Source organism: Schistocerca americana, chromosome 9 (assembly GCF_021461395.2).
Source record: "Schistocerca americana isolate TAMUIC-IGC-003095 chromosome 9, iqSchAmer2.1, whole genome shotgun sequence".
NCBI classification, from domain to species: Eukaryota; Metazoa; Arthropoda; class Insecta; order Orthoptera; family Acrididae; genus Schistocerca; species Schistocerca americana.
This window is the reverse complement of record NC_060127.1, coordinates 160,715,360-160,737,690: the sequence shown is the minus strand read 5'-3', so window position 1 is coordinate 160,737,690 and position 22,331 is coordinate 160,715,360. Positions and strand designations below refer to the sequence as shown.

General features: G+C 38.9%; 1 protein-coding gene across 3 annotated transcripts in view; it reads right to left on the bottom strand.

Annotated features, from left to right (window-relative positions):
* Positions 1 to 14,677: 14,677 nt before the first annotated feature.
* LOC124550840 overlaps positions 14,678 to 22,331 on the bottom strand; it is a 277,592-nt gene continuing 269,938 nt past the window's right edge. For 2 of the 3 annotated variants that reach the window (XM_047125566.1, XM_047125568.1), the window contains 2 exons: positions 18,140 to 18,391; positions 14,678 to 17,224 (listed from right to left, as the gene is read on the bottom strand). In XM_047125566.1, the coding sequence (XP_046981522.1) occupies positions 15,796 to 17,224; positions 18,140 to 18,391 (1,681 nt within the window). In that variant the 3' untranslated portion in view covers positions 14,678 to 15,795. The remainder of the gene's footprint in view (positions 17,225 to 18,139; positions 18,392 to 22,331) is intronic. The other variant, XM_047125567.1, reaches the window with a different exon arrangement.

Genomic DNA, 22,331 nt, shown 5'->3' with positions numbered 1-22,331 from the left:
AATTTTGTCAGAGACAACAAGGTGCTTGGAAGATATCAGATAAATGTCAACAAAAGTAAAACAAGGATACTGGAATGTAGTTGAATGAAATCAGCTGGTGCTGATTGAATTAGATTAGGATACGAAACATTTAAAGTGGAAAATGAGTTTTGTTATTTGGGCAGCAAAGAAATTGATAATGGCTGAAGTAGAGAGGATATAAAATGTTGACTGGTAATGGCAAGAAAAGCGTTTCTAAAGGGAAAAGATTTGTTAACATTGAATAAAGATTTAAGTACTAGCAAGTATTTTTTGAAAGTATTTGCACGGAGTGTAGACATGTATGGAAGTGAGACATGGATGATAAACAATTTAGACAAGAAATGTGCTACTTAAGAATGCTGAAAATTGAATGGGTAGATCATGTAAGTAATGAGGAGGTACTGATAGTACTGATAGTACTGGAGAGAAAATAAATTTGTGGCACAACCTGACTATAAGAAGGGATTGGTTGATGGGACACATTTGAAGACATCAAGGAATCACCAATTTAGTATTGGAATGAAGTGTGGGAGGTAAAAATTGTAGGAGGAGACCAAAAGATGAATACAGCAAGAAGATTCAGGGAATATCAGTTGCAGTAGTTATTCCAAAATGAAAAGGCTTGCGCAGGATAAGAGTAGCATAGAGAGTTGCGTCAAACTAGTCTACAGACTGAAGAAAACGACAACTGAATTATGTCGAAAATATTACTGATAGGAAAGAAAGTTTGGAGCTGAACTCTTCCTGCAATTTTTGTGCAATTTTCTGTATGGTGAAGCTAACTCTATGTATTGTCAATACAACCAAATCATTCAAATTAAAGGATTCTTAACAACTGAAGAAAAAATTTCCAAAAAATGTGGTAGCCACAGTTGAATTTTGAAAGGGGGCCTTAAAATATTATTTTTCAAATTTTTTAGTAAAACCCCCTAATACAATTTCATTTCATCTCCATGCTACAACCGAAAGTGTATGCTGAGATAATCAATTCGTGATTCTATAATTGGCAGTAAAGAGAGAATGCCTATGTCTTTTGGTGTTTTCTTATGTTTCATTGGATATTACCCAGGTTAAACGAGATAAATGTACTGTTCTCTCAAACAAAATAATATTTGATTTCATGATTAATTGTATTAGAAAATTTATTTAAAATTACCTTTGATAACAATTAATGAGAGCTATAATGATGTAACATGAAATGCAGCTGTCTTCAAAACAGAATCTTGTGTGATAATTTTGAGTTTCATTTGACTGTAGTTTATTCACTGTTGTTCTTGTGGTCTTCAGTCCTGAGACTGGTTTGATGCAGCTCTCCATGCTACTCTATCCTGCGCAAGCTTCTTCATCTCCCAGTACCTACTGCAGCCTACATCCTTCTGACTCTGCTTAGTGTATTCATCTCTTGGTCTCCCTCTACGATTTTTACCCTCCACAATGCCCTCCAACACTAAATTGGTGATTCCTCGATCTCTCAGAACATGTCCTACCAACCAATCCCTTCTTCTAGTCAAGTTGTGCAACAAACTCCTCTTCTCCCCAATTCTATTCAATACCTCCTCATTATTTAGGTGATCTACCCATCTAATCTTCAGCATTCTTCTGTAGCACCACATTTCAGTTAATCATCCAGTGAAGCTGCATGCCTTTGGGAAAAATTATGGCTGTAGTTTCCCCTTGCTTTCAGCCATTCACAGCACCAGCACAGCAAGGCCATTTTGGTTAGTGTTACAAGGCTAGATCAGTCAATCATCCAGACTGTTGGCCCTGCAACTACTGAAAATGCTGCTGCCCCTCTTCAGGAACCACACGTTTGTCTGGCCTCTCAGATACCCCTCCGTTGTGGTTGCACCTACGGTACGGTTATCTTTTATCGTTGAGGCATGCAAGCCTCCCCACCAACGGCACGGTCCATGGTTCATGGGGGGAGGAGTTTATTCAGTACCATTTTAAAAAGTGAACCTACACAATTATGAGGCAGATTCTGAATATTACGCTAAATAAGACTTTCTTTCATGTAAGGAATACTGTTTAATAACCACATGGTCATGCAATTGTTACATGGTTTGATTCCACAAAGGCTGTGTGTCTAGCTGATGTTACTTAATTTCATAAAATCTGGATGAAAACGTCACAGATATTTAAAAAGAGTTATATATCCACTACAGTCATTGCACTTGGACTTGTAGTGAAGGCAAAGATTAATTTCATTGTTTTCTTTAGTATGGTCTGCCCATTCTATAATAACTTTTAATTAAGGAAAGGTGGAAACTACTTATACATGAGCAGTAGTAGGCCATATTAAAATTTCGCCACGAGTTCATTTTTATGCATGACAATGCATGACCCCATTGGGCAGTGCAGGTGGAGGAGGACTTAAAAGAAGAGGATATTCTATGAATGGACTGGCTTGCCCATTCCCCTTACTTAAATCCCATGGAGCATGTATGGGATGCATTGGGGAAAGGTACTACAGCACGTCCACACAAGTCAATGACCGTCCAGCAACTGTCAACTGAACTGGAGGAGGAATGGAATGTACTACCACAAAAACTCCTTATCACCCTTGTGCCAGCATGGTAACACATTGAAGAGCATGCATTGCTGTTGGTGGTGTAATGTCCAGGGGGCAATCATGAATTCTGGTGATTTCAGTGTAAACATTGTGTTTGAATTAAAGGTGTCATTTCTGTCTGTCTTATTGCATATTTATTTCAGTCACATTCTGTGGTATACTGTAGCAGTTATTTCTATGCACGATCCAAGTTTCATTGAGCTATGTTACTTGCCAGAAGTGGCGGCTCGTGAGTATACATTCTGGGTGTACACCAACTTTAAAATTCAGATAAATTTGAGAGAGCTTAATAGTATCTGTTGTATAACAGTTATGCTTATCAACAAGTTTATGCAACTACAGTCACTGCCAATAATAATAACAACAGTAGTAATAATAATAATAATAATAATAATAATAATAATAATATGTATATAAGTTATCTGACAAAAGAAAGAATTATTTTGTGGAATTTTGTTGTTTTATACATATTTTAGTAAAGTTTAGGGCAATGACTAAATAATGTGTAAGCTTTCGCAATTCTCCATTTCGCGTTTTTGCATAAATAGGAGTTATCATGCTCTTCCATTTTTTTTTCTGGACAAATGTACCAGATCCCAACACATGCATTAGTTCAAAAATTTACTTCTGGGCTCTAAATCAGATACTCTTATGCTGCACCCACACAACAACTTGCAGTAACAGTACACTTCCTTGTTCAAATGTTCAGTTAAAGTCATGCTTATTTGATTTTGTGACTCTCTCAATCAAAGGATCTGTTCTTGGAGTCCCTAGTTCCTTTGCAGCTAACCTCTCCTGGTAATTTTCTTTTCTGTTCACAGAATGAGATTTTCACTCTGTAGCAGAGTATGTGCTGTTATGAAAATTCCTGGCTCATTGAAGCCATGTGCCAAACTAAGACACGAACTCGGGACCTTCGTCGTTCTTGGGCAAATGTTCTAATAACTGAGCTACCTAAGCACAACTTGCAACCCGTCCACACAGCTGTACTTTTCTATTAGTGTTTAAAATAGATTCAACATAGTTCGTGTTTACAGTGCACATGAAAGCCAATTCCTGCACAGTGAACAACCAACTCCAAATACAAAGTGCCATTTGTTGAAGTGATTAAACTTAAGTAGTAATGTCTACCAACTTGGTTTCATATATAGAATGTGGCCCTTCAGCACAGATAAACCTGACTCACCATAAAATCAACAGATTTCAGAAGCACGAATAAATTCGATAATGTCACAATCGACGGTGATGTGCTTTAGGCCCTTATGATTCTCAGTGTCTCAAATGGATTACTATACAATAATGCTCGTAACATAATATGCAATAAATCATTCAGAAACCCACAAAATATGTTTACTGTCAGCAGAACTTTAATATATACTGATGTCCAATCTAATTTTAATACAGTATATAGTGAGTGAATAGTATATCTGAGGAGTGTACTATCATCTAGCAGTATTTATGCTGAGCAAATGGGGATAAAAGTATGCCGCAGATCGCTACCTCCTAGTGGCACTGATGTGAACTTCTAGTTGAGTGGCAAGGGCTGTCTGTGCACATTGTGAACCGAGCACATTGTTTATTAAATCCGTATGTATTTGGCCGTAAGACAATTACGTCACACAAGTTGCACGTGTGCAGAAGCTTCTAAAAACATGCATAACTGAAGGTATGCTCACAATCGTCATGTCCAGTTTCACGGAGCCTAGAGGAGCAGTAGCGTGGTACATCTACATGCCGTATCTTTCAGATTGCAGTACCTATGTTATGCTTAACAGCATTCAAAGAAAAATAGCCCAAAAATGCACAGGGCGTCAAAAGTTGGGTGTTCATGTGCTCATGTGCTTTTGTGGTCTTACACAGCAGCCACCGCTGCTTGGTAGTGATGCTTCATGCGAAAGCTACTTTTGTCCTTAAGTTTTACACAGCAATGTATATTTTTTATAGTTTCTCTTAATCATATTTTGTTCATGCTTGCCACTCTCTATAATGGAGAAAACACTCCTTCTAGTCTGTTGAAATTATTTGGTTATTCAGTGTCCACTTATTTGATGTGTAATAATATTACCTGTAGTCTACAATTTTGGTCATTTAAACTGTTTGCAGATCACAGTTTAATTGTGTGTGTTCTCTCTATACTTGGAAATGGGGCACCTCAAACAGGCACGATCGGCACAACCTTGTCCTCTACAATCACAGATTGGTGTGTTTCTACATCCCATTAGATGCAGATGTTTGGGATATGGACCTCGGGCTGTTAAAAGATGCACATCGAGTTGGAGCTATGTCATCCATACTGAGCCTTTTACTAATGCTCAGGAATATACTGTATACTTACCTTGCAGTGTTTTTGGTGTTCCAGTCTGACTCTTCTGTCTAACTTCCAGGCTTATGAGTGTCTTATTAGACACAATGCTGCCCCCCCCCCCCCCCCCCCCCCCCCAATGTACCATGATAATCATCAGAAAGACCCCAAGAATCACTTACTATTAACACAAGTAGTGTAAAAGGCGTGAGTGGGACAGGAAAGAAGCTCCACTGAATTCATTGCGCTATTGTTCTGCATCTCTCCAGTCGAAGGTGATTCGACCAGGTGCCAGCAGCAAAGCTTACAATAGCGCTGAAGACAACTTCATGATATGACTGCACAACATGCAGAAGTAAATTACAGTTGACACTATCAGCATGGGCAGTCATATGCATAATTTCAGCCGCTTTCTGGGTAGGGGATTTTACGTGTTGTAGAAGGTTCCCTTTCTCACTCAGAATAATACCTAGAGAGACATAAAAACAGTGCTGCATTTTAGAAGGATCCAGTCCAACCTTAGGGAAGGATATCTGGTGGGAGAAAGTCTTACCTTCAGAGGTATGTATGAGGGTCATTTCAAAAGTAGTGCACACTGTTATATAGAATTGAAGAAAATAATTTATTTTACAAAGTACATCTACAGGTCTTCAACATAATCTCCATTCCTGCTTATGACAGCTATCCAATGTTTTGGCACTGTCTGTATTCTGGATAGGCACCTTCATTGTTGAGTTGTCTGATCACTTGAGTCACCTCACTGGAAGCTCCATTAGTTGCATGAAAACCTTTTCCATAGAGTTGTCCCTTCAGTCTGGAAAACAAATCAAAATTTGTCAGGCTCATATCAGAACCGTATGGTGGGTGGGGAAATGTTTCCCATCCGTACTTGTCGAGTGTTTCTCTCACCGGTAGGGCAATACAGGTCTTGCATTATTGTACAGAATGAGGACACCAGCTGCAAGGACATAGGGCCTTCTTTGACAAATTTTCGAGTGCAAAACATTTTGGAGAAACAGCTTGTAGTACGCACCTGTTACAGATGTCCCGAGGGCCCCTCTATTTGTAGCTATGACTCCATTCATGTCATACTCAAAGATCATTATCAGTTTCACCTTTGATTGTTAGCGGCAGAATTTTTTCGGGCGAGGGGAGTCGAAACTTTTCCATTGTCACAACTGATTCTTCAGTTGTGGCTCAAACTCCCGTAACGAGGTTTCATCGAGTGCAACAATCCTTTGCAGAAACTGTTCCTCTATTTGATAATGCTGAAATAATTCTCCTGTGATTCTTTTGCGATCTCCTTTTCGCTCTTCACTCAGGTTGTGTGGAACTCGTCTTGCAGCGACTTTTCTCATTTTAACTTTTCAGTCACAACTCTGTAAACTAAAGGGGCTGACATTCTGGCCTCATATACAACTTCCTCACATGTTTTTTGTCGATTCTTTCTCAAAATGTCATTAACAATAACTTGAGATGTGTAGTCTCTTGCATTTGCTGGCTTTCCACTTCTCGGGTTGTTCTCTCACGAGTGCTTACACAACCTTCACGGAAACGAGCAGACCACCGTGATGATACTGTGCTACAATCCACTACACTATTACCAGATGCCTCTCTCAAAGCATTGTAAATTTCCATTGTTTTCTTTACACGTCAGGATTCAATTTTGATATAGGAACACTTGTCACCTCTTTACTCAGTTTCGGCTTGCATTTTAAAACTGAATGACTCACAACACAGCCACACAAACCTGCGGACACTTATACGACTGTCACATGTAAAATCTCAGTCACGAGTGACATGAATTTCAGCTCGATTTTGCCACCTTAATGGTCACGCATGTGCAGTGTGCATGGTTATTGAAATGACCCTCGTATATGGTTTTATGGATAACTGTAGCCAGTTTGTTGCCCATACACCATCACTGCATCTGAACGGGCACCTCAGTCTTCTTTTCTTCTAGTCTCACTGTGGAGTCTGCAGACAGAGCAACTAGGGTATCATCCACATATGCGACAACACCTTCAACAATATCTGTCTCATCTAATAGATGTTAAGGGTTTCAGTACTAAGATCCCAAAACAATGAACCGCTTATGGAGTCTTTATCCTTTTCCTTTTGAATCACTTCTCTAAATTGCCAGGATCTTATCTATTTGCAACACCTCATTGAGTAATACTGCCAAATAGGGTACTATCAGTGGACCTATCATTCATGCAACCTCAGGGTAGATGTCAACCATACCTGGTGCTTTTCCAGTTTTGGGCTTTGGAATGTGATAGCAACTTCTTCCTGAACAAAAGGTAACACCAACATCTGACTGCCATATTTATTATCTAGTTCACTTATTGCTATGTCGTGCAAGCATTTCAGTGTACATGTTCGTGTTACATCAGGAAGTGGGACAGTTTGCAGATATTCTGCTGATTCCGTCCATCCAGCTGTCATTGAGTTATCCTATCTATGAACTCTTAATCTTTTTAATCAACAAATTACATGTCAAATTGCAATTGCCTTTGACAAAACTTGTCCCAACGCATTCTTCTATATTCCTGAAGCATTGTTTTGTAGCACATTTTAATTACCCTGTTTTCATAAAGCTTCACAGTATGCTCTGATTGGCCTAAAGTGCACTAATAAGCTCTTCTCTTGATCTTACTTTCTGCCTGCATATGGAAAGTTCAGGGCTTCCTGGGCCAATAGAGTGACTGTTTACTTTATTTTTTCTTTGAGATATAAGTATCCTGTGCTCTTTGTAATAGTTCAGTTAATGGCTGCACACCCAAGTATATATTTACTGGAATTGATTCCATTGGAAATTATGCAATGTAGGCAGTTAAATCATCTCAATCCATTTTTCTGATGTCTAACCCAATTATGCTTCCCTTTGCTTGTCTCCCTCTATTGTTGCCACTTTGCCTTTGATGAAAACTGCATTAGGTTCACTAGATGTTAGACTTGGGCACATGCCAGCTTTTAATCTTAGCTGCTGCTGTCCAGTTTGCTAAAGTGACATCTGCATTAGTGGCAACAACTGCTCATCCCTCAAATAAACTTGGCTGGCCCTCTAGATTTAAAACAATTAAGTCCAGCTCCTGTCCTCTATTGTATCACCTCATTTGCCAGTTTTCCTACTGAACCACACTGAGGACTTTTCATGCACATCTGTTGCCACAAGAAGACATGGATCTCATGCATGGAGCTACTATCCTGAACTTATCTACCACAGACCCTATATGATGAAAATACTGCATGTATGTGCTTACTACAACCCAATTTCTCTGTGTGTCCCTCTCTTCTTCTGTGACATATACTTGCCACATTGCAGTGCCACCTTAGTCACAGTGAATTTCCTTCTTGTAATCACAACTGCAGACATATTAACAATTAGAAAATTAATGAAATTGTATATAAGAAATTTGTTGCTTCTGAATATGACAATCAGTTAAGATGGAATGAGAAAAATTAACAACTGCTCAAAAAATGTAGCCAAGCATGCTTTGCACTGAGAGCCATTTCTCACTTTGTTGTCAGATAAATAACGCCATTGTCAGATTTTACATATTTCCATTCTATAATCTTCCTTGATGTAATCTGCTGGGGAGTGCAGCAGGAATGGGAAAAGTTTCCAAACTTCAAAAGACAAGTCTGAGCTTAATATATATTATATCCTGCAGAGGTCTCAGGATACTTACTATTCTATGTCTATATATCACTCGCTCATGATTTTGCAGCCATCAAAAGGGAATTCTTTGAGGGAAATTGTGACATTCACAACCACGATACAAGACAGGTGGAAAACTTCCACCAAGAGTCCGAAACTACAAAAGAGTGTTACTGCGTCAGGTATAAAAGTAATAATTTACAAGTATTCAAAAGGAAACTAAAAACATTCCTCGTACATCAAACTTTTTTTATAGAATCAATTAATTCTTGGAGTTATATGGCATTTCTTATTGTACAGGAAACTACTTAGGTAAACACATATTCTTAAAAGAAGAAATATGATACTTTTACTTATGTCTAGGATATAAAAATGTATTTTTATTTAAATTATGGCGGCAAAAATGTAAATTCATTTATGTAACTAGGATAAAAATTTGTACTTTCATTTATTCTCCATTTTTAAGCTTTCACTTAAGTGGCTTCTAGACCATCAATAATACTGACAGTATTTCCCAGATATGCAATAATATTGACTAACTCAGACTGATTTTGAGAGGTTGTATAATAATATTAAAACTTTGGAAATATAGTGGTTCAATTAAACTGTTCCCAATGCCAGTGTTTCATGATCTGGAAGACTGCAACTAACATCATACTGGCAAGATCTACATCTACCCCTGTACTCGGCAAACCACTGTGAGGTGTATGATACAGGGTATACCCCATTGTACCAGTTATTAGAGCTCTTCCTGTTCCATTCACATATGGAGCATGGGAAGAATAACTTTTTGAAGGCCTCTGTGTATGCAGTAATTATTGTAAACTTACCCTCACAATTCCTGTGAGAATGATATGTAGGGGATTGTAGTATATTCCCATGGAAACCATGAAGTCAGCGTATTATGGTTACTTTCATGCAATTATGGCATTTGGAATTATATTTTGGGGAAATCAGCCACTGGCTAAAAAAGTACTGTGTGTACAAAAAAGAGCCATAAGGATCATGTGTGGAGTCCATCCTAGAGCCACATGCAGGAATCTTTTTAAGAAGCTTGAAATACTTACATCCACTGCACAATATATATATTCTCGTTGGTGTGCTTCGTAAGGAAAGAAAAATCCATCTTTAAGCTGAATAGTGCATATCACAGTCACAATACTAGAAGGCAGTTCCTATTGCAAGGATCATTTTATACATTAGAAGTGTTCCTGAAATACAGTGTTTAACATCTCTTGTGTTGTATATTGCAAATGTATGCCCAAATTTGTATTTGTAATACCGAATATTTTTATTGTAAACATATATTTTGCAATATTTATTTCTCTGTAACACTTATTATTTTGTAATCTTTATCTATCTCTAAAATGTATTTGTTTGTAGTGGGACCTAAGTTACTGTTTTTGTTTTGTTTTATGTATTACCATAAATTCTGGTCAAAAGCTTGTAAAATTGACACGTTCCATATCTTGTGATAGTGTCACAACATGGATCACCGGAACAAGAGATAGATAAATAAATAAATCCCAGAGTCATCATCTAAAGCTGTTTCTTGAATCTTTGTTAACAAACTGTCTTGGGATACTTTACTTCTATCTTCAAGATTCTTCCAGTCTTTAGTATATCTATGACACTCTCCCACAGATCAAACAAACCTGTCACCATTTATGCTGCCCTTCTCCAGATACATTCAATGCCCCCTGTTAGTCCTATTTGGTACAGATCCTACACATTTGAGCAGTATTCTAGAACTAGTGATTTGTAGGCAATTTCCTTTGTAGACTGATTGCACTCCCCCAGTATTCTATCAATACATCGAAGTCTACCACCTGTTTTACCCACAACTGAACCTATGTGATCATTCCATTTTGTATTGCTAGAAAGTGTTACACCCAGGTATTTGTATGAGTTGGCTGATTCCAACAGTGATTCATTGATACTATTATCATCAGATACTATGTTTTTTGTATTGTAAAGAGCACAATTTAACATTTCTGAACATTTAAAGCAAGTTGCCAATCTTTGCACCACTTTGATATCTTATCAAGATCTGACTGAATATTTATGCAGCTTCTTTCAGACAGTATGTCATCATAGATAACTGCATCATCTGCAAAAAGTCTGAGGTTACTATTAATATTGTATGCAAGGTCATTAATGTACAACATGAACAGCAGGGATCCCTGGGGCACACTTGAAGTTACTTCTACATCTGACGATGATTCTCTGTCCGAGGTAACATGCTGGGTCCTCCCTACAAAAAAGTCCTCAGTCCAGTCACAAAATTCACTTGGTACCCCATATGATCATACTGACGATAAGCATAGGTGTGGTACTGAGTCAAATGCTTTTCTGAAATCAAGAAATACTGGCTTTTGGAATCTATGCTGATTGGCACTGAGGAGGTCATCCTGCACAACATACCTCACTATGTTTGAGCTATGAATGTTCTAAGATTCTACAAAAAATCGATGTCAAGGATACTGGATGGTAGTTTTGTGGATCACTTACTTTTTTCCATAAACTGAGCACAGTTATTCGTTTGTGGGATCTACAATAGATTACAGTTGGAAGAGGAGCTAACTCAGTCACGAATTCAGTGTACAGTCTGATAGGGATTCCATCGGACCCTGGAGCTTTGTTCAATTCTAATGATTTCAACTGTTTGTCAACATCACTAACACTAATACTTATTTCATTTGTCTTTTCAGTGGTACGAGGATTAAGTTGTGGCAATTCTCCTGTGTTTTCCTTTGTAAAGGAGCATTTTAAAATAGAGTTAAGCACTTCATCTTTTGCTTTGCTACCTTCAGTTTCAATGCCTGCCTCCATTTGCTAGGGATTGGACACCAACTTTGGTTTTGTGAAATATCATTTGACAATATTCTGCTACAGTAATCATTGAAGGCAGCATGTATTGTTCTTTTGACAGCTAGATGCTTTCCATTCAGCATCTCCTCTCTGTCTGTAGCCCTACGCTTTTTATTACACCTATTATGCAGTAATTCCCATTTCTTTAGAAATTTCTCTACAGTGACATATTATCATGGAGGTTCTCTCAATTGTACTGGGTACATATTATCAAGTTTACTGCACATATATGTCTTTCTACTAGTTGTAGTGGTCCTTTGTACTTTGGTAATCGGTCCTTTATACTTTGGTAATCATTTTTTGCCACAATTGCATCATGGTCACTGATACCAGTTTTGATGTGGACACCCTCAAAGAGGTCATCTTTATTTTTTGCCATTGGGTCTAAAATATTTCCTTCATGAGTGGGGTTCCTAAGAACTGTTCTAGGTAGTTTTCAGAGAAGACTTTTAGTAATGTCTCACATGATGTCTTATCACACCCACCATTAGCACAACTGTAATTTTCCCAGTTAATAGTTGGAAAATTAAAGTTACCGCCAATGATTACAGTACATATGTACAAGTGAACTGAGGTTTTCTCTGAAGTTTCCAGTTGCATCAGGAGATGAGGCTTGTGGGCAATAGAAGGATGCAGTCATCATTTTATGTTCATCACTGATACTAGGTCTTGCCCAAACAATCTCACATGCAGCTTCAATTTGTACCTCAGTGGATCTGAGTTTCTTATCTACTATGACAAATACACCACCTCCGTTTCCCTTTGGATCTTTAGTAAGAAACATGCCCACAGAGCCACTCATTTGTTGATTGTAACTGTTCAGTTAGTAATGTGACGATATAGCTTCCACACAAATGTGTATTGACAGTGATGAATCTCTGATTGTGTCAAAGATCCATTGATAGTAATCCCCAAATTCTTATTTTAAAGCCAAACACAAGTTCATAACAAAAGATGTATAAAAGGATTCTGGACAATTTTGCATATTTAAATGAAAAACTATTTTAAAATTTTTAGATATACTTTAAAGTTTGTAAATATAACAATACAGTAAGAAATCCACCAATTTTAATTGCATTTGCTTAGAAAAGTTCAATACAATGCAATACAATATGAAAATACTTCAATTTGAGAGTATTAAATATTTGCAATTCATAACACATCATATACACAAACAGGAAAACAGAAATGATAATAGGCAATAAAATTTAACAACAGAAAAATGTCTTCCTTTGTAATGCTGTGAGAAATGCTGAAAATGTATATCAATCCTTTTGCACAATCCAATAAATTTGCTAACCAAAATATATTTGATTACTAATGGTTACCCATTTCTTCCATAGCAAATACCTCTAAAACATACAAAGTTTTATGTGGTTCTGATTGAGATTGTTTTAAATCACAGTTTTTCTGAAATCATAAAAATATTTTATTTATTCTTAGTTTTTTAAAAAGATTTCATGAAATATTGTCAACAATTTCTGAACATACTGTCACAGGAATTGTTAACATCAACATTAAACGCTTCAATACTATCACAAACATGTGATCCTGTGAAATAAAAAATTTGTGATACTTGTCTCAATAAAAGAGTTGGAGGTAGGCTGGTAAGTCAGGTATCACAGGAAACAAAAAAATTAAAACCTCACAACTTTATCTTTACAATCTTCCAGTTTCTACATCAAGAGACAATTATAGTGAACATAAAAAGTTTGAGATACAAGTTCCTGCAACTTGAAATAAATCTCATTTTCCATTTCTGTACCTGCATACAGTCCCATATGTTAACTACTGCATATTCTCCCTTAAGTCTCAAACAATGTTTAGCTTAATTTTTGTCATATTTCAATCACTGTGAGGAATGTAAACACCAGACACTTGATATTCATCATTTCTTAAAAGCGTTATCAAATTTTTCTCTTTTAGAATTAACCAAATATACAACAAAACAAAACAAAACAAAGCAACAGAAAAGAGGCAAGATTCACATGCAAACAACGCATAGTTTCGTAAGTGCTATGGTTTACAGTCTTTTACATTAAAATGAGTATTGTATATCTTTAACATAAAAAATATCTTTCTCCTGTACAATTAACAGGGAATGACAAAATATACTATAAATCCTAAAAGTCAACACCTCTTATTTCATCTCAGCACAATACCATGCATGACCATATAGGTCTATGGCAGGGTATTCAGAAAATGATTAATTTGTAGTTTTCTGAAATAACATAATTAGCACTGGGATGAGAGAGAGAGAGTTAATGGAATAATGGCTAGGGATTTGGAAAAGGGGGGAGGGAGAGAATGTAATGGAAAACTATGTGGGAAATATTTTACAGTAACATGTAGAATATTCTGTGTAAGTGTAGCTGCTCTGACCACCTTCCTGTAAGTTTCTTATTTTGTTCATATGTTACCATCTCCAGGAAATTTTACCTTAAGGTGATTTTGTAAGTCAAACAGAAGGAACATAATGTGAGTGAAGAATGTATGTGTTATATTTGAGGTGTATCTGTTGAAGGTAGCTTTGAAATAGATAGTGGAAGCAATCATTAAATTTAATTTACCACTATTCATTGGTTCATTCTTACAACTTTAAAAATATGAAAAAGAAATAACCTTTGGAACTTGAGACTCCCACTCCTTTTCCCAACAAACTTATTCTCACTTTTAAGTACCTATCTGAATGTGCAATAACAGTTACATGTGTTTTAACATTAATTCGTTCACAGAGTGTCTCACAAAGAAGAGCCATCGCCCATCAGGCATGTGGGATGGGCCACATTATTCAGCAACAGACAGTAGAAGCTACTACATCCACTTCTGTAGCAGTGAACTATATTAAATTTAATCATATCAGGTATATACATATTAAATGAAATGTTTCTTTAATTGAAATTCGAATTATTTCTATATAAATTCCCGAATTTAATCAGACCATCAGATCAAATTCAATGGAAAACCATTTTTAATTATATAATAATTGAATAAAGTTTGATGCTTCACCAACATCCCAGTTATAATGAGACAAATAGTACCAAATTTCATTGCTCCAAAGTTTATTTGAATGTCAAACAAATTCTGAAAGTGTTAGGCCTCCTGGAGGAGGTCATATATGTAACAAAAAAATTTCAACCATTTCCAAGTGTATCAAAAGTTTACATCAAGACCTAGTTTCTCTCATTCCATATAATATTTAAAAATATCCAGAACACACATACAAACAATTTAAAATAAAAAAAAAAAAAAAAACAGAAATATAAAAGCTGTAGGAGTGCTTATTGAATAACAAGTAAAGAATCTAAAACATGTAACAGGCATCATGCATTTACTAATACTGTTAAGTCTACAAAATCGTGCAACACACCTATACACATGCACACACACATTCTCAACTCCTTACTGCTGGATTTTGGTCACTGCCTCAAAGCATGTAAATTTCTTTTATAAGTTTCTTATGTGGTTTATGCTCTCTATTACAACACATCTATGTAAATAAGTGGGGATTGTGCAAATGGGAATGGGAAAGACAAAACTACAACACCAAGACTGACACTTCTCAAACAGTGTTAACATTTGGAAGTTCTCCAACAACAACACAGATATTGAATAGTAATAACTAAGTAATTTATGAACAAAGCACCTTTCATGGAATTTTTTCAGCACAAATAACAAAGATGTGCTACAATATGTGATACAATTATTATAGTACAGCATTTATGTTCACAAGAAACTGTACATGCTTCATTCTTGATAAGGTTGCAAGCCACTGCTGTGTGAACAATTGAACAGTGAGCGGTCTACGCATAACATCAACGTCCTTCAACATGCAGTAACTAAGCAGTTCGACAACAGAAGTTACCTTATTGTACAAGGCCAAGCAATCAAACAATGAAGTCTGTTATCCAATATTATGCAATCAAACCTGATCTCTTATTTACTCATGAGTGATTCATTAAATAATAAAATTAGCTCTTCAGTCAATTATGTACTGCAGTTGGCACTGATTTCAAGAAATAGGTCTTTGGATAGAATATGAAGCCTGCCAGTTGCTGCTTGTTTATGTTCCTTTCCTAATAAATAAATCCTTTAAATCAAAGGATTAGATATAATGCATCAAGCCAGAAGTCATTCACAGGCACCTAGAATTTCATTCAGGCAGCTTTTCCTAAATGATTCCACTCAAAGAAACAACTGTTCCCAGGACATCCTTCGGCAAAGTACACCCGAATTTTCAATTCATAAGCAGTGAAAGAGGAATAAAGACAATGACATGCACACAGATAATGAAAACGCATTTTATATTAAATTGTGGCTGAAATACCAAAAGCTGGCTATTGCATGCTCAGTTCTACAGAGCAGTTACACAAGAGGATGAGCCAGTAGAGTCAGAAAAGCAATAAGTACAGTAAGTCGAGGTTGCATCAATACACAGCTTTCTGCACTGCTTCCTGCAACCCTCGTGTTCATCTCAGCAGTGGGTGGTTTCGGTTGCTGTGCAAAATTTGGCGGCTGCGGTGATTTCTTAGCTTTCTCCTCTTCCTCCTTGACAGACTTCTGGTACGCAGCATCCCATTTTGCCCGATCGATGCTCAGCAGCAGAGTGGAAAGCACCTCGCGAAGCTCAGAACGCAGGCCAGCCACGACCTGCTCTGTGGCATTCAGCTTCTTTGGTGGCACCGATGTGCCATTGGCAGATGCAGCAGTCGCATTGAGACCTGCCAGGGACGAAGTAGAGTTCGTTACGTTCCGGTTATCGGGAGAAGTACCGTTAACAAGTGAGGTCGTATTTGGGATCGTGTTGACAGGCATCACAATGGAAGCATTAGGTGAAAGAGGTGTACTTGTAGATACGGCCATTACAGAAGACAGATTGGATGGAGAAGGGGTGGAGGTAACGGCAGGTGCCAGACTTGCAGGTGTTGTTGTGACAGGAGCACTATTTTGCAAGAAAGGAGCCAGGGTCACGTTTGTGGCGGCAATAGTAGTGTTTGGGGAGCCAGTCGTGATATTACCTGTAGAATTCGATGCTGTCGCATTGGCTGCTGTAGCATTCGGGCTGGTGGCATTAGTGCCATTGATGACTCCGAACAGAATCTTCAGCTCTTCCTCAATACCGTCGTCAACTACTTTTGTAATGTTCTCTGGGACATTATTCATAATGTAAGTGAAATTCACAAGAGGTTCGAAGCCCTTCGGCCTCAGTGGCCGCTCGATAGCTCTGGCTGCCGGTGGCTTCGAGGTGGTGGTTGTGAGTGGATCCATCAGGACGTCAATGTTAACTTTCAGAGGATCTTTCTCAGTCTCCTTGCTGAGCAGCAGCATCCTGTCCATGCCGATCTGGTCTATGCCCTTCTCGGCAACCAATTTGCTGTAGCGGAGGTGCCGCCTGTCTAGGACCTTCTCGAGAAACCGCGCCCAGTGCCACACCACGCTGTCGACGTCGGCGTCGGTCCGGGCCGCCATGGCGTACGAAAAGTAATTTGTAGCGGTGAAGCCGACTTCCTCGTCAGAGACGGGGAGCAGGTTTGCGAAGAAGCTCGGTCCCTGCTTGGCGATGGCACGAGCCACAGACAGTACTCGGTTCAGGTCCGTGCGCAGCGACGTGGTGGCTCCACCGCACTTCATCGCGTCTTTGCTGTGGAACCAGCGCTGCAGGGGCTCATCCTCGACGTCGTGTGGGGAGCTGCACTTGGGCCGTCCCGGTACCGCATCTTTTCTCAACGTGGCCCAGCCGGCCAGGGGCAGAAGGTTGCAGTCACAGCGCCAAGGGTTGCCTTCAAGTGCCAAACTGTAACAGGTGAAAGAAAATTACAAATTTTCTGTTTTGAATCCTAGGGTTGCAAATAGCAAGAATGAGTTTTAGCCATCAAGTTGGCACGATGGGTATATGCACCTGTAACCACCTCATTCTCAGTGGGATGGATGGATATTATTGTTCACAGCCTTCTGCAATTTTTAACTAGTGAGAATGATGAGTTTCAGGCTCACAGGTGTTACAATGCTATTAGTCAATCCTTTCCCCACTAGATAGTACCCCTCATCAGTCAAGATAATTTATTCTCAGTTAGTTACAAGGTTTTCACTGTTCATACTGATAAGGTAACGAATTATGGCAGTCATTATGCTGAAGAGAAACTAACTATCTAACTGTACTGGAGCTTGCTCGTAATATGTTTGGAAACAGTTATTGCATTTATCTTAACAACTGGTATACCACTACATTTTGATCGGCAAACTAAGGGGTAAGAACAAATGGTTCAAATGGCTCTGAGCACTATGGGACTCAACATCTTAGGTCATCAGTCCCCTAGAACTTAGAACTACTTAAACCTAACTAACCTAAGGACTTCACACACATCCATACCTGAGGCAGGATTCTAACCCACGACCGTAGCAGTCACGTGGTTCCGGACTGAAGTGCCTAGAACCGCACAGCCACCACGGCCAGCGGGTAACAACACTAAAGTAGGGTGAATACTCAACAGTATATAGGAGCAAGCAGATGCTGATGAAATGGAAGGACAAGAGAGGCATCACGAAGATCACCACATCTCATGAAGATATATTTCAGGAAGTAAATTCAAAGAATGGAATCATTCACAGTGATTCATAGAGATTAGAAGAAGCATATAATAGACAAGGATAGAAGTTAGCCTGATACCAAGAGACAGGTCGATTAAAACTAAATTAGAGGCACACTTACGTTGCAAGAGATCCACCACGCTGGTGCAGTACATCTGAACTGAGAACCTTAAGCTTGTTGTAGGCCAATCCTAAATAGGCCAGCTTCGTGCAATCCTGAATGAAGTCTGAGGGGAACTGTGAGATGTCATTACTCGACAGGTCCAGCCATTCCAGATTCGACGCATTTCTCAGAAGGCCAGTCGGAAGGTCCTCCAGTTTGCAGTCGCGCATCAGAAGCACTCGCAGTTTGGCATTGTTTCTCAGCAGGTCCCTGCAAACATAGTACAAAAGCAGTTGCCATTAATGTCTCTTGCACCAGATGTAAATAGAAATTACATTATGAAATGTAAAATAAAAATCTCAAAACATCTTAACTCTCTTATTGTCAGTTCTGAAATAAGTTTGCCAGACAAAATATTAGTGTGCTTAGCTGAGTGCAAAAAGAAAAAGGAAAATACAGTAATATAAGAAACATATATTTGTTTTTCCTCCATGCTGATATCCACTAAGTTGTTCATCACAACAGAAACTACAAGATATAACAAATGTCTCCTGATCTGTGAACAGCAACATCATTAATGCAAAATTGGTGAGTATCAGTCAGGCTTCAGACAAAACAGATCCTCTGGAAAATGAATAAGTAAAACTAATTCTCTGATATCAAATTGTAATAAGAATGTAGCCTGTACCATTGTAGATTGAGAAAAGGGGAGCTTATGACTAAGTGGATCATAAGTCTCTGTTCCAAATTCTGAAAGAATAAGGCAAGGACATCAAAATTACAGCAGTTATTAGTGACATGTTAAATATGGTAAAATTTGTCGAAGACATCTTACATTTTGAAATTAAAACATGAATGGCAGAAGGGGATGAATTGCCCCATTATTTTTCAACTGTTAACAAAAGTAATCTGAGCAAAATCTTAGCTTACAATCAATGAACCAGTCAAAGTAGGAAGAACCAATACTGGGTGGGATAGACTTCGCATATGATGTAGAAGTTCTATGTCAGTGCACTGAAAAAGCACAAAGACAAATAGAAATTCTTAAAGAAACAGCAGTTCTGCAAATAAAATTTGAGAAAAAAAAATAAATAAATAAAATAAAATATACATGTCCAACACCAATTCTAAAAACACACACACACACACACACACACACACACACACACACACACACACACACACACACACACACAGAGAGAGAGAGAGAGAGAGAGAGAGAGAGAGAGAGAGAGAGAGGGACAGAGAGAGAGAGAGAGAGAGAGAGAGAGGGGGGGGGGGGGGGGGCAGAGATGGAGACAGACAAAAATTGAGTGTTTCTCAGTTCAAAAATTTAGACAAAATCATTCATGAGATTGTCCTGGAAAAGACTGATTATGAAAGTCATTGCCACAAAATGACTACAACACTTATGAAACATATGTACTACAAAATACGTAAAACATAGGGACTACAAGACACTCGTCAAACCAGAGTGTGTTTATGGGACCGAAACACACATTCCAAACAGGGAAAGAGAGACACCGTTGAAATCCAACTGGGAGAACAAAAAGTAATCAGAAAAATTTTAAGTCCGAATTATTCTGATGAAGGAACATACAGATTAAGAGCAAATAAAGAAAGTGAAAATTACACCAGCACTTATTCAGATTTGAAAAAAAAGCTAAAATTCTATGAACATATTAAAAGACTGTAACCAACCAGACTGCATAGACAGACATGGAACTGTATGAAAGTTGCAGCAAAACTAAAATTGAAACAATAAAATGGATTGAAGCAATGAAATATGGCCTGAAGGAAGGAAGAGTAACAGGCCTAGATATGCCAGGCAGGAAATTCATGACTGGACAGCTGCGACTGGCAGAAAAAAAAAAAAAAAAAACAATAAGACAGGAACAACTTGACCTGATGAATGTAAAAAAACCCATTCTGTGACAATGAAAGTAATATGGGTACAAAGAAAAAATAAAATAAAACTCTGGAAATGCCCCTTATTGTGGTCCAGTAGGATCCAAACATGAATAATAATTACTTACGTAATACCAACTGTTCACAAGCCACCAGCAGTTTAATGGTGTATACTAAAACCATGACTCAATTATTAGAACAGTAAATATTCTATTGATAGCAAATTTCTATGTTCACATTTTGATTAGCACAGAGTGAACACTATACATATTACAGCTGTGACAGTAATGTTTCTTGTTGTATCAAAACAAGGGAGCTTCGAGTTAAATGTGTCACTGTCATTGATGTCATAAGAGGTGGAGAACACACACAGGTTGGAAGAGTATGTGACACAAAAACAGGTGTGGCACCATTAACAATACCGTAAGAGACTTTTTGGAATGAAGGAAAACGATAATTGGATTGGTTGAACTCCCTTCTGCCAAATACAATTCGAGTTTCCTAACCTTTGTGTCAACTGTATTGGTGGTGACATTGTGGTTCCAAAGTCTGTCTCTTATTTAGCAGTATCACGCATATCCCAGTATAAGTCTGCAGATATCAACAATGTAGGAAAAGATAGAGCACAGATGATAAGTTACATACAGACACAATTAAAAGAGACTTACAGCTTTCAGCCACAGCCTTCGGCAGAAAAAGATAAACGTACGTCATTCATTCACACGAGCAAGCACACCTCACGCACAGATGACTGCCGACACCAGCAGCTCGAGCCAGAATGCAACTATCACGTGGGACAGGATCAGTAATCTGGAGGGGATAGGGAAGAGGTAGAGAGAGCACGAGTAGGAGAAGAGAGGTGTGCCAAGTCACTCTATCTTAATTCCTTCAAAACCTCAATATCTTTTCTCGCATCCATTTCGCCCGGTCATCCTCAATGCAGCATGCCACCTTCCTAGACATTGAACCACCTCCTCTCCGATGGCTCCATCCACACCTCTGTCTGCAACAGATCTACCAATCATCTGCACTTCGACAACTGTCATCCCTTCCACACCAAAAAATCCCTCCCGTACAGCCTGGCCCCCCAGGGATGGCATATCTGCAGTGACAAGAACTCTCTTATCCAGTATACTGAGGGTCTCGCCAAGGCCTTCACAGACAGACATTACCACCTCCTGTTCCCCTCGAAACATAGTCTGCAAAGAGATCTCCCATTCCATTTCCCTCACACCACAATCCTTCCACCAAGAACCAGCACATAGGAGTGCCCACTTCATCAACCAATACCATCCCAGACTGGAACAACATTCTTCAGCAGAACTTTGATTACCTATAATCATTCCCTGAAATGGGGGACAACCTACCTGGGATCCTACCCACCCCTCCTGAAGTAGTGTTCCACACCACCCAACCTCCACAACATCCCGGTCCATCCTTATTCTGCTCACTGTCACAACCTTTTGTCACAAGGATAATATCCCTGTGGAAGATCAAAGGTTGAGATCTGCCCAATCCACCCACCCAGCACTTCCTATTAGAGTCCTGTCACAGGCTTATCCTACCCCACCATGGGCTGGGCACCAGCAAAAGCAGCCATGTCATTTACCAACTCTGCTACAACCACTGCACAACTTTCTGCTTTAATTTAACTACCAACGAATTGTCCATCAGGATGAATGGCCACCACCAGACTGTGGCCAAGAGCAAAGAAGATCATCCTGCAACACAACATGCAGCTGAACATAATATACTTGATTTCAATGGCTGCTTTACAACCCCAGACATCTGGATCCTCCCATCCACCATCTGCTTTTCTGAACTGTGCAGATGGGAGTTATCCTTGCAACACCTTCTCTGCTCCCATAATTATCCTGGCCTCAACCAAAGATAATAATCTGTCCCCACACCCTCCACCCACCAGTTTCCATCCCCTCTGTCCTATCACATCCTCCCCATTCTCGTCTCCCACACTCATTGGTTTCTGCTCTCTGCCAAGACATCTGCCCATTCTTTCCCACTCCTCTCCTTCCTCGTTTCATTTTTCCCCACCTCCCTGCCACACAACCTCCTGATGCTGCATCTGTGGGCATTCTAGTCCCTGTGCACTCTGCCACAGAGTGCTCCTCTCCCCCCCCCCCCCCACCCCTCCCAACTGTACACTGATCTTTCCTCCCCTTCCCCACCCTCTCTACATTGTTGCTTTCATCTCACTTGATAACTGCATTCTAGCCCGAGGTGCCAGTGTTAGTGGTCATGTGTGCATGAGGTGTGCTTGCTTTTGTGAACAAATGGGGTGTGT